Source organism: Natator depressus, chromosome 7, assembly GCF_965152275.1.
Source record: "Natator depressus isolate rNatDep1 chromosome 7, rNatDep2.hap1, whole genome shotgun sequence".
Lineage (NCBI taxonomy): Eukaryota > Metazoa > Chordata > Testudines > Cheloniidae > Natator > Natator depressus.
Window position 1 is genome coordinate 31,930,129 of NC_134240.1, and position 17,877 is coordinate 31,948,005.

Sequence of the window (17,877 nt, forward strand, 5' to 3'; positions counted from 1 at the left end):
CTCAGAGATAGCACTACACGATGGGAACGGTTTGACCCAGGTCACAGCAAAAGAGCTTTCCAGTAAGTGGGAAGAAAGTATAAAAGGGGGGAAATGACATTATGGGGGGACCTCACTCTCCCTACAACACCACACCTGGAAACACCTGAGGAACAAAGACTGAACTGTGCGAAGTGATGGTCACAGGCTAGAAGGATTTTTAGTCTGTGTATGAAATCCTGGGAAAGCCAAAACAACTTGTGCCTGAAGAATCTGCCAGCCTGTTTATCACTCAGGGTAAGAATTTGCTAATTTATATCCTCCCTATCTAGTGTGTTAAGCTCAGTTTGCGTTTTTTGTTTATTTACTAAGGTAATCTGCTTTGCTCTGTTTGTTATCCCTTATTGTCACTTAAAATTTACCTTTTGTAGTTAAACAAGACATAAATTTATTTCAAAACCCAGTTTGTGCAATTCATATCAGGGTGGGGAAGCTGTGCATATCTCCCTCCACCTTGAGGGAGGGGGCTATTTTTATGAGCTTAGGCTGTACAGATGTCTCTATACAATGAAAGACCATATGATTTTGGGTTTACACCCCCAAAGGAAGTGTGCACGTGAGTGCTGGATAAAGTCCTGACCCGAATCCTCCCACACAGCTGATTTCAGTTTGTGTCTGCAGGGTGTGGCCTTACCTGTGTGTGTGCTAGAGAAGACTTGAGGGCCTAGCATAGCAAGGACAGGGTGAGGAAGCCCAGGCTGGTGGAATGGGCGGGCTAAGTGGAACCCCAGCATATCAAGTGGCATCCTGGACGGGGTGTCCAACCCATCACAGGGAGAATAATCCATTCTTTGTCTGTTTGGACTGTGAGTTCTTCCGGACTGGAGCTATCTTTCACTGTGCAGCACCCAGCACAATGGGGGCCCTGATCTCAGTCGGGGTGTGTGCAGCGTGTGGTACCATGGGGCCCTGATCTCAGTCGGGGTTGTGCTGTGCCTGGTACAGGACCTCACTCATTCTCAATCCAGGTGTCTAGGCTCTACCCACCCACAAAGTTCAGTGCTAGGCAGGGGGAAGGCTGTGAAGGGGGGTCTGCTCCCATTCTGGCTAAATCCTCTCCCACCAAATGGAACACTCCTGTCTGTTGCCTGCCCAAGGGAACCCACTGGGTTTCCGTGGCTCATTAATGCCACATGGTCTCAGAAGCGTCCGTGATGTGGGGCAACTGGAGCGGGACTAAGTGGACTCCACAGCTTCCAACCATGTGAGCCATCAGCTGGGAATGACTGTTAGTCATGGGGGCGAATAGGAGCACGAGTCCTAGAGGGAAATGCCCCAGGATCCCATTCCCCACCGTCCCTACCAAGCCAGCACCCCACCCTGGGACTGGATTGGTGCAAGCACCCCCCAGAGAGGAAATGGTCTGTGTCCCATTTCCCATTTTGTGACCTGGCTACTTGCCCCCCTCCTTTCCCCCCGCACCTTAGTAGATGAATAATGCTTCTGAGAAGTATGTCCTCTGCTGGACCTTGTTCCCTTCCCTACTTCCTCCATGTTCTCAGACTCCCACCTGACTCTGCCCTTGATGCTGGTCAAAGATTTACCAGGGCCAAAGGCCAGATAGATTGACTGCTATACGAGCCAGGGGCTCTGGAGAAGAAGAGCAACCAGGCAGTCAGGAAGAGGTTTCCCCACAGCCTCCATGGCCCCTGGAGTCCAGCTGGAGAAGGAGCAATGCATGGGCTTCTTTCAAACCATCCTCGTCGCCCTGGTCTTCCTCCCTCTCCTCATGGTGGCCTCCCATAACTTCCTGCAGAACTTCACAGCTGCTGTCCCCAGGCACTGGTGCTACATCCCGATGGGAGACAATGACACCACAGAGGTGACAGGAGACCTGCTGAAGATCTATGTTCCTATGGATGACAACCAGGAGCCAGACAGGTGCCTGCGGTTCAGCACCCCACAGTGGCAGCTCCTGGCCCCCAATGGAACCAGCACCAATGCCACTGAGCCCTGCCTGGATGGGTGGGCGTACGACAGGAGTGTCTTCAACTCCACCATCATCACTGAGGTACAGAGGGGAGCATGAGGGATCATTTCAGGGGAGTGGGGACCTGGAGCTGTGACAACATCATGGGCTGGTTATCTATCCTTCCACCTACCCACCTGTCCATTCACCTATCCATCTATCTATGTCCCCATCTAACCACCTATCCATCCATCCACCCCACCCCCTCGGTTTTGTGCTCTCACCCATAGTATCCGAGCCTGTCTCATGCATTAGACTGGCATAGTAAGGTGCCTACTGCACTACATGGCATCTCTGGCTCTCCTTCCTCTTGGGAGCATACAGACTGTGCTTGATGTAGGGGGCTGTTGGATCAGTTTGGTGGCAAAGCGTTATCTAACAAGCAGCGGGGCTATTGGGCTGTGGCTTAGCTTCATGTCCTCTGGAAGTTCTCCCCTGGGCCTGAACCACGCCTTATCTCTGTGGCAGCTAGCCTGGGCTTTGTGGTCGCCCTGGCCCTTCAGGAGCTCCCTCCCTTGGCCGGCCCTACATGGAGGCGATGTCTCCGCTGTAGCTATGATCTGATCCATGAATGCCTATGTAGACCAGGACCAAGGCTGTGACCGGGCAGGGCCTAGAGCAAAGGGTGGGTGCTCACAGCCTGGTGGTGCAGGGACCCCCATGCTGCCCTGACTCATTGGAAGGAGCCCTTGCATTGACTGCGCAGTCAACACCAGCCAGGAGGTGACGCAGGGCGGGGCTTCTGAGCCAGCTGGAGGTGGGAGGAGCTAGCCTGGAGGCTGCCTGGTTGGCCAAGCTCCATGATGACTCAGTGATATTCTGAGATGCCCCCTCGGAGGTTTCATTACGTAAGCAAGGCCCAGCTAGTTCAGTAGTTGGGAGACCTTGAAGGAGTGCCCAGCTTCTCTGGGGAGCCAGGTTGGGGGCTCATGAGGGCTGCTTTTCCCGTGGAGTCTGTGCTGATTGTGCTGCTGCAGGGAGAAGGGAGGTGGCTCTCTAGGGGGTGCTCTTAGTGCTGACCCCAGCAGTAGGGGATTTTGTGTCACAGGGAGCCAGCTGGGTGGCTCAGCAGGGGGTACTCTCCCCTCTGAACTGGTGCTGCCCCCAGCCTGGCACCGAGAGGCTCTGTGCTTCAGGGAGCCGGGTGAGGGGGGACCTCAGTAGGGGGCACTGCCCCCTCGCAGGCAGTGCTGACTCCAGTACCCCAGTGCAGTGCTAGGGGGTGCTGTGCTGCAGGGAATGGGGTGCTGCCCAAGGGCCTGTGTCTCTGTGCCCCTCCTGCCAGCCCACAGGGGCCTGCTGTGGCAGAAATTCAGCCTTAGCCGCCCCTCTGAGAGCTGGGATAATGGATGACAGTCCTAGTGTTTTCCTTGGCGTGGATCCTGTGCCAATCCCTTCTCCTGCTCTTAGCTCATCCATGACATGTCGTGCTGCCAGCTGCCCCATGCCCAGCTGGGTGACACAGTAACCCGCTTGGAACAACCCATGATCCCCGGGTGCAGGCCCCACCCATCATTCCAGACTCCAGATTTGGGGGAGGGAGGGGGACATGGACGGGGACGCTGTCCTGTCCCCCCAGCCCTTGTGCGGGGCGGTGGAAACTCAGCTCTTCCTGGCTGCATGGACAGTGCCGGGCCAAGGCGGGGATAAGGGCTTTGTTGACAGCAATGGGTGACACAAGGGAGTGAGTTGGAATCAGCAGGGCATAAAAGGGACAGAGGGCATTTGAAGGGCATGGGTGCTGGCAGGATTGGGCACAAGATGTGGGGGTCACAGGGCTCAGGTGGGCATGGGAGCTGCAGGTGGGCATGCACAGCAAGGGAGGTTTTGGGTGGCACAGGTGGGCATGGACAGCAGGGGCAGCTGGGATGGTGCTGGTGGGGATGGACAGGAGGAACAGCTGGGATGGCCCAGCTGGGCTCTGACCAAGTGGGCCCAGGTGGGTGCAGGTGAGCTCAGATGGCACAGTAGCATTGGGGTGTAGGCTCTTCTCAGCCTGTTGCATTCTGGGTCGTCCTCCCCTCGCTCCCCCTAGATATGGAGGTGCTGCTGATTACCCTGACTGCTGCCAGGGTACAGATACTAGCCAGGGCTCAGGTAGCTCAGGTGGGCACTGGAGACATAGGTGTGGTTCCTGGCCCTTTGTGCCAGCTGTGTCCCTGGAGCCCATCTGACTATGCAGTCGGCCCTTTGCCCAGCAGCGCAGGTGCCATGGGGCATCCTTGGATTCACACGCCTCTCCCCACTCCTCCCCAGTGGCACCTGGTCTGTGGCCAGCGGGCTCTCAAGGATTTTGCCCAGTCCATTTACATGGCGGGGGTGCTGGTGGGAGCGCTGGTTTACGGGGGCCTGGCGGATAGGTGAGTAAAACAATATCCCCCTTCCCTGCCCCCCTGGAGCACCCCATGCATCCATCCAGCCTGGTATCCCCCCTCCCACATCAGCCCCACGGGCCCATCCAGCCTAGCATCCTCCCTTCCATCCCCCGTCCCCCCCCGGATCAGCCCAGACTGGTATCCCCCCATGCATCACCCCCATGGGCCGACCCAGACTGTTATCCCCCCTGCATCAGCCCCATGGGCCCATCCAGCCTAGTATCCCCCTCATTGCCCCCCTCCAGATCAGCCCCATGGGCCCATCCAGCCCATATCCCCCCTTTCTCCAATGGTATTGTCTCCCCTGCTGCAGGCTGGGGCGCCGGGCACTGCTGCTCTGGTCCCTGCTGCTGGTGGGTGTGATGGGCACCGGCGCTGCCTTCGCCCCAAACCTGGCAGCCTACTGTGCCTTCCGTTTCTTCAGCGGCACGGGTACCGCGGGCTTCATCCTCAACAGCATCAGCCTGAGTGAGTGGGGGGAGGGCCGGGGGTGGGGAGCTGGCATGGGGGGGGCTGAGTGTGAGGGTGCGGGACCTGGGGGACTGGGGTGTGGGTGTGTGAAGAATGGGGGGACAGTGGGGTGTATGTGCATAAGGGGAGACGTTTGTGGGGGGGCCGGAGGTGTGGCCTGTGGGGGAGTTGTGATAGGGGCTTTGTGTGGGAGGGACTGTGTGGGATTTTTGGGGGGCTGTGTGGGAGGGGAGAATGTGAGGGAGGTTGTTTGAGGAGGGGAGGGAAGTGTTTATGGAGGTCCTGGGGGCGGGTTCTATGTGTGGGTGCATAGGGGGCAGCTCTCCCCACACTGCCCCATCCTGGGCCCACCCAGTGCAGAAGGGTGCAGGGTTGAGCCCCACTCCCCAAAGTTGGGCAGGCAGGTTGAGGTTGGAGGGTGCTGCACCTCACGCTACTCCTTGCCCCCAGCCATGGAGTGGATCCCATCCCAGTCCTGGGCCACGGTGGCCACCATCCTTGCCTGCAGCCTGACGCTGGGCCAGCTGGTCCTGGCTGGACTGGCATACGCCATCCGTGACTGGCGCCAGCTGCAGCTGGCATCCTCAGCGCCCTTCTTCCTCTTCTTCCTCTACAGCTGGTAGGTGCCCTTGGGGCTGAGGGGCAGGGGGACCACACATCCACCAGGAGCCACGGCTCCAGGCAGGGGTGGCATTATGGGCTCAGGAGCCACAGGGCCCTGTGTCTGGGAGCCCAGAGGGGATCCACACCCTATGGCAGTGGTAGCCTGTTGCCTGGTCCAAATGGAGACCCTGCAACCCTGTTCCCCTCTGGCAGGGTCTCCATTTGGCTAAACCAACTGGCAGAGAAGCACAGAATCCCAGATCTGTTGCCCAGAGCCCAGGGACGTGAGTGCCCAGTCTTCAGCAGGCACCATGCCCTCCCCCCACCCCTCTCTCTCTGAGCCCCAGTCCAACCCCTCCCTTCCCCAGGTGGATCCCAGAGTCCGCGCGCTGGCTCATCGTCAACCACAGGCCTGACACGGCGCTGAGGAACCTGCGACGGGTGGCCTGGATCAACGGCGAGAAGCTGGAGGGGGAGGGCATCTCCCTGGAGGTGAGGGGCACAGGGTACCTTGTGGGGTCTAGTCGCTAGAGAAGGGCGGGGCTAGAAGTCAGAACTCCTGGGTTCTATGCCTGGCTCTGGGAGGGGAGTGGGGTCTAGTGGTTAGAGATGAGGGGGCTGGGTGTCAAGTCCCAGGGTTCTCTTTCCCTGGCTTTGCCCATCTCCCCCTCTGGAGAGGAGGTATGATTTCTCCACCCTGGTCTCAGCTCCAACCTTCTCTCCCTCCCCAGACACTGAGGCTGGAAATGCAGCAGAAGAAAGAGAGCTTGGGGCCCTCCCGGCACTCTGCCCGGGAGCTGTTCCGGACAGCGCCCATGCGTGGGGTCACCTGCTGCCTTATGCTGGCCTGGTAAGGAGCTCCCCTTGCCCCCATCTGTATCCCCCAGGCTAACAATACTAGTGCGATAAACTGACTGGGGAGGGTGGTTGCACCATTGTCTCTTGTTGAGTGGGATTCCCCTGGGCTTAGATGGCAGGAGGATCTGAGTTCTAGTCCCCACGCTGCTTAGCCCCCGAGAGGATTCCATGCTCAGGATGGGAGCAGAGTGTTTATCCCCACAGCACTGATTTAAGCTAAGAGGAGATATGGGGGAGGCTCAACTTTGCTTTGGTCCCCCAGTGGCTGGGTTTGTCATGGGGCAGGGAGTTTCTTCAGTGGGGAGAACCCCCTAGAAGTAAATGTGGGTGTCACCAAAACCCTGTCGGGATTCCCCCCATGTGAACAGGAAAGTCCCCCCCCCCCCGCACCCAAGCAGCTGGAGACAGAGACAGATAGAAATGGGGAGGGAGAACCAGACAGACCAGAGGAGGGGGAGAGACGGAGGGAGAGACAAACAGACGGGAATGGGGCTGGGAGACAGTCACACTCTCTCCCCCTTTGAGCCTCCCTCACCCCAGTTCTCCCCACCCCCATCCGGCAGGTTCTCCAACAGCTTCTCTTACTACCACCTGGCCCTGGACCTGCAGCGCTTCGGGGGCATCAGCATCTTCCTGGTGCAGCTGATCTTTGGCGCTGTGGACGTGCCCTTCCGCATGCTGGTGGCCGTGGCCGCCAACCGCCTGGGGCGCCGGCTCACGCAGGCTGCCTGTCTGTTCCTGGGGGGACTTTTCATCCTGGCAAGCATCCCTGTGCCGCAGGGTGAGTCCAGCATGTTCGGCCAAGTCGGCATAGCGTTCCCCACTGCCCTGGGCTTCACCAGCTCGGATCCCCACCCAGATCAGACCCATGGGCCTGGCCAGCCCAGTAGCCCCCACTTCCTGCCATCTCGGATCAGACCAATGGGTCCATCCAGCCTAGTATCCCGTCCCCCCTGCTGTGCAGGAAACCGAGCCAATGATGGTGTGGTGGAAGCTGGGGCGGCTTTGGGAGTGGGAAGGAGGTTCGGCCAGTGGCCGAGATTGTAGCCCTACAGGTGGCCCAGGGGACTGGCAAGTGACCAGTGCCCCTGCCCAGCTATGGTGCCACGCAGCCCCAGCGCGGTGGGTTTGGTCCTGGGCTGCCCATCACCCAGTGCTGGGTCTCTGAGTTAGTGACAGGCACCTCCAGAGCAAAAATTGGGGTGTAGGCTCTTCTCAGCCTGATGCATTCTGGGTCATCCTCCCCTTGCTCCCCCTAGACATGGAGGTGCTGCTGATTGCCCTGACTGTCCTGGGAAAAGGGCTCTTCTCCTCCTCCTCCAGCTGCTCCTACCTGTACACCACGGAGCTCTACCCTACCGTCATCAGGTGAGTGGGGCAGCGCCCTCTGCGGGACAGCATCAATGGAGGCAGCATTGCCTGAAGCACAGGGAGCAGGGCTGGGAGTCAGGCCTCCCGGGTTCTAGTGACTTGGGATGTTCAATCTAATCCCCCCCACATGGTGAGGAATGATGCCCTGAGGCCCAGCCTAAGGGTCCCATTGCTCAGGTACAAGACATCCCTCCCTGGGGTTCCCCCCTCATTCAGCTAGCCGCTCCAGTCCCTCCTCAGCTGGGACATGGCTGAGCTCTGTGGGTGTCTCCCCTCGTCTGCATCCTCCGGTCCTGCTGGGGCAAATCCTGCTGAACCTCCCCATTTGGCTGGGACACTCCTGATTTCAGCTTCCCCCACCTGGGTCTCAAGCGCTGCTTTAGTGTCCCATTGAGGGAGCCCTGGAGCTGTGCCTGGGGCAGATCTTGATGGAGGGAGGGGGCCAGTGATGTATCCAATGGGGAGGTGGAGCTGAGAACTGATGGGTCTCGAGTGGGAATGAATAGATTTGACTGCAAGGGGGTTATGCAAATAAACAGTTGCTTATTCATAAAATATGCAAGTTAGACCATCTGCTCATTTGTATAAAGTATCCAGCCTTAATGGGATTGCTCAATTCTCTGTGGCTTCCCCTTCTCCCCAGGCAGACAGGGCTGGGGGTCACCAACATGATGGCTCGTCTGGGAGCGGTGGCAGCCCCCATGTTGCAGATGACCCAGGCCTTTGTCTCCTTCCTGCCCCTGCTCCTGTTCGGGGCAGTGCCCATCACAGCTGGCATCCTGGTCAATTGCTTACCAGAGACCTTGGGGGTCCCACTAGCCGACACGATGATGCAGGTGGAGGACAGGTGTGTACGATGGGCACTGTGTGAGGGCTGGGGGCTGGGCGTGGGATGGATTGTGTGTGTCTGAGGATGAGTGTATGTGTGTGAACCTGAGAGTGTGTGTACATGGGCACAGGTGTGTGAATGTATGATAGATGGATGCAGTGTGTGTGGATGGATAGAGGGGTGTGTATGGGGATGGTTGGATAGATAGCTGGGGTGTTTGGGACGACTGGGGTGTGTATACATGGCGATAGATGGATAGCTAGCTAGCTAGGAGGTGTGTGGGGGATGGATAGAAGGACAGATCTTAAACACTTTACACAAGCCTTGGATGAAAGGACAAAGAGTCATTAATTATTAATTGTTGTTTTTAATGATCCAGCTGTTTGGTGCTTTTGTTCTTCTCTTCTCCCTTTGTTTTCAGAGCAAGAAAGAAACGGAGCAAGAAAGAGGAACTGAAAACCAAATTCTAAACACAGGCTCATGTGTCAGGCACTGGACTGGGATTCTGGAGACCTGAGTTCAAATCCTGGCTCCCTGTGTGACCTAGGGCATGTCACTTCATTGCTCGGTGCTCAATTTCCTCATCTGTAAAGTGTGGCTAATGATGCTTCCCTGCCCAGAGGGGATTATGGGGATAAATCTATTAATATGTGGGAGGCTCAGATACTAGCATGATAGGCCCCACTGCAGAACTAGATAGAGATAGAACCAGACAACCAGCTTTTTTATCACAGAAGCAAAATCTTGAAAGGGTCCTTTTTGTCTGGGATTCTCCAGCTTAGATTTTTAGTTTTTTGGTGCTCATTTGCCACAGGATCAAGAGGGGAGACATTTCTTCCCACTAGGATGACTGTAAACCCTGGGAGAGCTCGCATATTTAAGTCTTTCCAGCAGGTATCCAATACTACCATGGAATTGACTCGCTTGCAGTGCTTTTCACAGCTGATTTACACATGGCTCATCAGGGAGTAGCAAATGCGGGGGCAGAATTGGTAGATTGGACTCTGAATCAATTTGCTTAGCATATATTAACGTGACGGTGTTTTATTCTGTATACTTAACCTTCCTCCGTATCCACTAGCTGCGTGGAAAATTCCCTTTGCTAGGAAGGGTTTTGACATGGAAAGCCTTTTGTGTGACCTCAGTTGAAATGCACCTTTTTAATATTGCTGCCCCTTGGCCGTAGCTGGTGTCAGAACCTTGTAAATTGGGTTCCTATCAGAGGAGAAGTAAATGAGACAGAATCAGTAGGTATTTTCTTAATGTAGCTTGTTTATCCCCTGTGCTATATGCACCAGTCCTGGAACAGAGGTGGACAAAAACAGCACGACAGACAATCTGTTCTTTCTGTAAACTCTGCCCAAACACCCATGCCCAGTTCCCAGGGAGCTGCTCTGTCCCCCAGAACTGATGCGATTTAAAAAGATAAAAGCAAAGAGCAAAGTCTCTTGCTGCTTGCAAGAGCAGCACATCTGGAAAGAAAAGAACTGCATCACAAAACCAACATGATATAGTGTGGCTTCAAAGACTGAAAGCTGGGGAAAATAAATTGTAAGGCTATGTGTGACAGCGCCATCTGGTGACACTCCCCCATAGCAATATTAGCTGATCAGAAGCCATGCTGAGGAATCAATAGGATGCTCTTCTTCCTGAAGTTGTACCGACTGCAGTGGTCCAAGACTGGGGTTAGTATAGACCATATGCAGCGTGTGTTTGCTATGTTAAGTAACCAGGTGGGACAGCCACCTGCTAACACCCTGGAGTCACAACTGGTCCAATTCTGGTTTCCAAATGGGCACTGGTTTGTTGTGATGGGCTCCAACTGCTGGATCCCCCATGCTGCTTAGCCCCCTATGTCTGGGTAGTGACTGATCCCTGTCCCTGCACTGGATCTCCCAGGGATATACCCCAAGTCTGACACCCTTCTTGAGCAGTGGGACTTCAGCTGCCTAGACCCTGGAAACAGTGCCCCAGTCCTCTCAAGTCCCAAAGTTGCTTATATATTTCTCCCCTGGAGTCTACCTGGCTGTGGGAACCCTGGTTTTCTTAGTTACACCATTCAGGGATAACTCAGCAGTAAAGGAAGGAAGTGCACAGACTTAGCAAAGGAATTTCTTATCCAGGCATGTGAACTTGCACACAAAGCAGGGCTCATTCCCTCCAGCTGGGGGCAGCAGGGACGCACGCAAACACACACACACACACTCTCTGAAAGCATTGGAGAATTATAGGTTTATGGAAAACAGCAAACTCCTGCACCCCATCCCCTCTCTCTAATCTCAGCCTCCTTTACAAGGCCCTGGGTTTGGTCCCAGCCCTTTGTGGAGGCAAGCGTTCCTTCTGGGCCTTGTGTCTGTGGCCATGGAAATGCCACCCTCTGGCTGGGAGAAGCACAGTCTCTGCCCCTTTGGATCAGGTGCAGCCATGTGTTCAGGCTTCTGGGGAGAGCGATTCCCTTTGGCCCTACCAGTAGCTACCTGATTGTTTCCCCAAGAGACAGCCATTCAGTGCTGATGGCCTTTGATCACTCGGTCACAGCTCACAAACTCTCACAGCAGGTGTGGGTGTTCAGAAGTTCGCATTGGTATTTGGGATTTGCATTTCAGCTGTGCTGAGGAGCCCCACTCACGGGCCAGGGCTCCGTTGTGCTAGGTGCTGTACATTATTATTTCATAGCTGGTGGAGGCCAAGCTGTACACCTGATGAGAAAGAACAGCATCATATTACTGCCTGTGATTTTCCTAAGCAGCAGCAGGTGGCTCCACAGAGCTTCCTCTGCCTGCTACACCAAATTGGCCTTACTGAAGTGGAAATTGGGCTGTTCTGGTTTTCTGAATTTCCCCATGATCCAGAGGGTGCTGCCCACTGAGACCTAGAACAGTCCCTGAAATGTTGGAATTCATTGTTCCCTTCTGGGCACTGATTTTGTGATTGCTGAGGAGCCTGCGGAGTTGCCTGTTGGAGACAGGTGGAAAATAAGATTATGGTTAGAAAATAAGATGACTACTGTATTTGTGACATTCCCCTCTGGTGTTATCCGGACCGGTGATCTGCTAGGTCACTCCAATCCTTGACTTTGGGAGCCAGCCTTACCCTGCTCTGCTGTGAGAACCCCCTCTCCTGGGCTGTTCACGCACAGCCTCTGGCATGTCAGCTGCTCCTGGGATTGTGCAATCAAATGACACTAGCCAATATCTCCAGTCCCAGACACAACCCTAAGAACCTCCATCTTGCAGTGTCCAGTTATGCCCACTGGACACCCCAAGCTTATATGAGTTCATCAATTTAACAAAGAAATTGATATGTACCAGGCTTGTTATCCCAAGGGGAGTCTCTGACACATTTCAAACCAAACACACTGCTTCAGGTAGAATAAACAAACAAATTTATTAACTACAAAGATAGATTTTAAGTGGTATTAGGGCAAAAAGAGTGGTTACCAAAATAAAATAAAATATAAGCACACAGTCTAAACTCTCAACCCTATTAGATTGGGCAACATCTAGATTAAGCAGTTTTTCTCACCCTGGATATTGCAGTCCTTAAAATATAGGTTTGTTCCTTAAACCTGGGCCAATCTCCTCTGTTGGAGTCTTGTCTTCTTCTCAGTGTCTTAGTTGCTTGAAGCAAAGGGGACAGCAGGAGAAGGGCCCAGTATGTGTCCACTCTGGCTGTTTTATACTGTCATAAATATAAAGGGAAGGGTAAACCCCTTTAAAATCCCTCCTGGCCAGAGGAAATCTCCTCTCACCTGTAAAGGGTTAAGAAGCTAAAGGTAACCTTGCTGGCACCTGACCAAAATGACCAATGAGGAGACAAGATACTTTCAAAAGCTGGGAGGAGGGAGAGAAACAAAGGGTCTGTGTGTCTGTCTATATTCTGTCTTTGCCGGGGATAGACCAGGAATGGAGTCTTAGAACTTTTAGTAAGTAATCTAGCTAGGTACGTGTTAGATTATGATTTCTTTAAATGGCTGAGAAAAGAATTGTGCTGAATAGAATAACTATTTCTGTCTGTGTATCTTTTTTGTAACTTAAGGTTTTGCCTAGAGGGGTTCTCTATGTTTTGAATCTAAGTACCCTGTAAGGTATCTACCATCCTGATTTTACAGGGGGGATTTTTTTTTTATTTCTATTTACTTCTATTTCTATTAAAAGTCTTCTTGTAAGAAAACTGAATGTTTTGTTTTTTTTCATTGTTCTCAGATCCAAGGGTTTGTGTCTGTGGTCACCTATGCAAATTGGTGAGGCTTTTTATCCAACATTTCCCTGGAAAGGGGGGGGTGCAAGTGTTGGGAGGATTGTTCATTGTTCTTAAGATCCAAGGGTCTGGGTCTGTAGTCACCTAGGCAAATTGGTGAGGCTTTTTACCAAACCTTGTCCAGAAAGTGGGGTGCAAGGTTTTGGGAAGTATTTTGGGGGAAAGACGTGTCCGAACAGCTCTTCCCCAGTAACCAGTATTTGTTTGGTGGTGGTAGCGGCCAATCCAAGGACAAAGGGTGGAATATTTTGTACCTTGGGGAAGTTTTGACCTAAGCTGGTAAAGATAAGCTTAGGAGGTTTTTCATGCAGGTCCCCACATCTGTACCCTAGAGTTCAGAGTGGGGGAGGAACCTTGACATATACCCTCAGTCCATGTGCTTGGGGAGCACATGTCCAGGCATGTCAGGGGGACATTGCTGAGTCTCTCCAAGCAAGGTTGAGCAATTCCCCTAGTGTGGCCTCATGCAGGTGAATCAGTGCATTGTAATTCCCTTGCTGGACAACGGATGTTGATGGGTTGTTTGACACTCCACCTGTTGCCTCTGGGGAGCTAATATCTGGCTGATTCCCCAATTTACAGCATGTTTTAGTGACCACCGTACAACAAAATTCTCATAACTTCATATGCATTAATGATACGCATATATGGGTAGAGAAATGATTTTCAGCAGATCATAACCTTTCCCCCGATACCTTACCAGGCATGCTTTATATGTAAGATCACGATTATATGAAAATGAGGAATATGGGGATTTCAGTACACTCCCCCAAGGTATAGAATGTCACACTATTATTTGTTCTCTGTACTGAAGTAGCACTAGGAGTTGCAATCACGGACCAGGCCCCAATTGTGCTAGGAGCTGTACAAACACAGAACAAGTATAGGAAAGGAATTGTCTAACTACAGCTGAAGCTGCTGCCGTCGTGGATTCTCCACAATCTTCCTGCTTTCCTTGTGGAAGATTCAGTTTGTGGGGTTTTGGCAGCTGCCAGGAGAATTTGGGGAGACCATAAGATGCCACAGCATCCCCTCCATGTGCCATGCTGCTGTCTGGGTTGTCATGATGTTGTTGTGCTTGATGCTGCAGCAGCGTATGGACACCAGCTTGCACTGCTGTGCTATAGTGAGGGCACTTTGCATGTGCTGCCAGGGTGGCATTTCTGCACCACCACCGGGAGGACATTCTAATGCAATTGGGTGATGTTCTGACAATGCCTTGCTGGCTTTTATCCATGCCAGTTGTTGACATTTTCCTGGGGTGCAATGGCATTGTAACCACACGATGCAGCACTATGACATCACAACACAGCTAAGCAGAATGTGATATCAGAATGTGACACAGTGACATCACAGAACAGCACTGTAACATCATGAGGGAGCACACTAACATCACAATACAGCTAGCATGAAGGTATCACAGTCTTACACAGTGACATAATATAGTGCTAGAACATCACAAGGGCAATGCAATACATCACAATGCTGCACTATGACATCAAAATACAGTGCTATGCTATCACAATGTAACACAGCGATGTTACAATGCAGCACTATTATAGTGGTTGTTCATCAAGTTTAGTATGGTAGTGCCTAAGGACCAGCCAAGAATGGTACCCCATTGTGCTAAGCCCTGCACAAACACAGCCTAGCAGGGAGACTCTGCCTCTATTATCTTACAATCGCAATAGATCAGACAGACATTGCTTGGGGGAAGGGGTATCCTACTGAGGCAGAGCAATCTATATGATGGCAGCAAATAGCATGTTAGTTTAATGATTTTTGGGGGTGGGGAGGGTTTATTTCGGAGAGGAGAGGCTAAATGGGAAGAAAGATGTAGAAAAGGATGATGAGGGGGACAGGGCAGGGGAGGAGAGGGTAAGAGAGACAGGTGTAGAGTGAAGCAGGATGAAGAGAGTGTGAGGGAGGTAGAGGGTTAGAGCAAACAGCCAATCAGCACATGGCAGAGAAAGTCCAACCAAAACCGTGGGCAGTTCTCTGGCTGTCCAAAGGTCCTTGTTTTGGCTGCTTTTGCTCCTTCCAGCTGGAGTCTCTGGTTGGTTTAATAGTTTCACAGTTTAAGGCTAGAAGAGACCATTAGATCATCTAGTCTGACTTCCTCTATGTCACAGGCCAGAGAATTTCACCCAGCTACCCCTATCTTAAGCTCAAATATTTTAGTTAACATCACAGCTAAAGCATTTCAGTCCTCGGAAGACTGAACTGTTATGTGCTACAGGCATGGCCCTGGCTGGGCCCCATTTTATTATGGTATCACACGGAGGTGAAATGACACCACAAAGGAGCACAGTGACATCACCACACAGAATGATGGCATCACACCACTGAGAGGACAGCACAACCTGATTGCATCCTGTTAAGTCCCGGCCAATGTTTAATTCAACCTTTCCCATCCCTCACCATGTCCCCTTCCAGGCATGGTATTATCTGGGGCTCTTGGCTGATGAGCCAGTGGCTAGGCTGCATGTTTGGGACTCAAAAGACCCATGCCCAAGTCTAGTCTCTGCTATTTATTTGCATGTGACCTTGGGCAAATCACTTAGACTCTGCCTTCGTTCCCTGTCTGTAAAATGGGGCCTTAAGGAACGATTTCACTCCACTTCCCGGTATTAGCCACTCCCCGCATGCGCGGCGGGGACGGTGGGTGGCACCTATCTGGCACTAGGCGTGCCGCTTTCTAGCTCAGCCCACTGCGCCCATGCGTAGTAAGGAGGCTTCGGGACCTATTTAGCGCCTGGAGCGTCCATTTGTTGCTCTGGTCAGTGGGACGTATACACGGTCCGAGCCCCTTTACAGCGGCAAACACGTGCGCACACGCAGTCCCGGTCTCTGGGCTCTATTTCATACCAGCCTGGGACGCTTTGTGGCGCTTCCCCGAGGAGCCAATCAGAACAGAGAGAGAGGGGGCGGTCCACATTCTCCCAGCCAACCAGCGCGGGGCCTGCCCTACCAGCGGGCCAGTGCTGGGGGAAAACAAGCCGGCCGCGGAGGCGCGGGGGGGGCAGAGTGAAGTTGCGGCGGGGAGGGCGCACCCCGGGCCGGGAAGAGCCGCCCCCAGGCCCCCGTCCCTCACCCAGCCATGTCCCGCTGGTTCTTCCCCTGGTCCAGCTCCATCAAGAAGCGGGCCTGCCGCTACCTGCTGCAGCACTACCTGGGCCACTACCTGGAGGAGCGGCTGAGCCTGGAGCAGCTCAGCCTGGACCTGTACCAGGGCGCCGGGGCGCTGCGGGACATTCACCTCGACATCTGGGTGAGGGGCCGGGGCGCGGGTCGGGGGCGCCGCGGGTCAGCCACCTCGCCACGGCTGGGACTAGGGGCGCCCAGGGGGCTGGATGGGTGTGGCAGGGATTGGTACCAAGGGGCTCGGGAACATCGACCTCGGTGTGTGGGTCAGGGTCTGGGCAGTTCTCTGGCTGTGGGTCCGTAGCTGGGGTCCAGGACGCTGTGGGGCCTTGGAGAAGGACAGGGTGAGCCAAAGGGGAAACAGGATGCGGGGGGGGGGGCAAGGTTGGCTGGGGTGGGGCTGGAATCTGTGCTGAGGCGCTGGAGGTGGCATGGGCTTAGATCTGTAGCTGGGAGCTGGAGGGGAAGAGGGGAGAACCAGGTGATGTTAGGAGCCCAGATGGGAGCCCTATTCCCTGATGCGTAGGGTTGCGGGCCTGGGATGGGGCTCAGGGAGGAGGAGCAAGGACCTTGAGAGGCATCTGCCTGGATATACAGAATCATAGACTATCAGGGTTGGAAGGGACCTCAGGAGATCATCTAGTCCAACCCCCTGCTCAAAGCAGGACCGATCCCCAATTTTTGCCCCAGATTTCTAAATGGCCCCCTCAGGGATTGAACTCATAACCCTGGGTTTAGCAGGCCAATGCTCAAACACAGGGCAGCGTGGCTCTGTGGGTGAGAAGGGGATGGGGTAGGAACCAGGTGTATGCAGGGCCAGAGAACAGAGTGGCGAATGGGAAGAGAGGGTGGGTGCAATTAGTGACAGTGACTGATCCCACCAGGAAGAGCTAGCTTCAGGATGGGGTGCTACCCCTTGTGTGTTTCACTGCCTCCCACCTGCCCTGGCAGTACTCCATGCTCAGGGTCATGTCTATAAAATACCCAGCATATAGAGCAGTAACTGCACTGTGTGTTTGGGTGGGAGGGAGGGAGGAGGGTAAACCATTTGGGAAGTGGCCTCATGAAGGAGTTGGGGTGGGGAAATACCTGATTGATCCTTAAACCCGCCCCCCATGTGCTAGGACAGGTCCCTGGAGTGCTGATGTCAGTATATTTCCATGACCTATTCCTTGTGGATTTCATTTGCTGGAGGTGAAGTACCATTGAGCCTATCTGGCCAGTCTCCTGGCTGATATGAGACAACCAGGATAGGGCTGGACAGACAGACACCCTCTCATAGTCCAGTGCTCTGTCTCCTACCCCTGACTAGGCTGGTATGGAGCTAATGCTAGAAGTTTCACCCCCACTCCAGGGGAGCCCAACTCTGTAGTGTTACCCCATGTGGGGTGTGTGCTTGTATCTGAGCCATTCATCCACCTAGCCCACCCCTACATTTCTTCCCCTGGTTTATATTAGCAGGAGTACTGTGCCTCAGTTTCTCCACCTCCCTTGGAGCTGGGCTGCCCTTCCTTGCCTTCCGCCACCTTGGGTTGAGGGAGGGGCCGCTGTAGCTGCTGGGTTAATAACCTTGCTGTCACCCCAGGTGTAGAGTCTTGGGGAAGTGGGGTGTGTCCCTGGGTCGTGTCACCAGGTCCCAAATAATGGCCCAGCATTGTGTTGTGGTGAGTGTCAGGGCCCGGCTTCCAGTGCCCCACTGTGAAGGGAATGAGGGGACAAGGAAGCTGCATGGGGCCTGGGTGTGTTGCTCTTCGGGGGGGAGGGGGGCAAAGGGGGTGGAGGGGGTTGGGAGGAAGAATCAAAATGGAGTCACTCAGTGAGGCTGTGGGTTGGAATCGAGGGACATCAACAGAATAGCGGGGGAGGGGGGGAGAGAAGAGCCTAGGGGGCTGAGGGATGAGTTTAGCTCAGTGGTTCTCAAACTTTTGTACTGGTGACCCCTTTCATGTAGCAAGCCT

The 17,877-nt window shown here is 54.0% G+C and overlaps 2 protein-coding genes across 3 annotated transcripts in view; both read left to right on the top strand.

The window, feature by feature from the left end:
* Nucleotides 1-1,601: 1,601 nt before the first annotated feature.
* Nucleotides 1,602-12,626, top strand: LOC141990599 (solute carrier family 22 member 6-B-like). The gene is made up of 10 exons (XM_074957972.1): nt 1,602-2,050; nt 4,265-4,368; nt 4,697-4,851; nt 5,305-5,473; nt 5,826-5,949; nt 6,189-6,307; nt 6,879-7,096; nt 7,575-7,683; nt 8,330-8,533; nt 8,937-12,626. The coding sequence occupies exons 1-10, from the start codon at nt 1,682-1,684 to the stop codon at nt 8,983-8,985; spliced, it is 1,620 nt and encodes a 539-aa protein (XP_074814073.1). The 5' UTR covers nt 1,602-1,681; the 3' UTR covers nt 8,986-12,626.
* Nucleotides 12,627-15,791: 3,165 nt separating this feature from the next.
* Nucleotides 15,792-17,877, top strand: part of ATG2A (autophagy related 2A) — a 38,258-nt gene continuing 36,172 nt past the window's right edge. For both annotated transcript variants that reach the window (XM_074957974.1, XM_074957975.1), the window contains exon 1: nt 15,792-16,046. In XM_074957974.1, the coding sequence (XP_074814075.1) occupies nt 15,876-16,046 (171 nt within the window). In that variant the 5' untranslated portion in view covers nt 15,792-15,875. The remainder of the gene's footprint in view (nt 16,047-17,877) is intronic.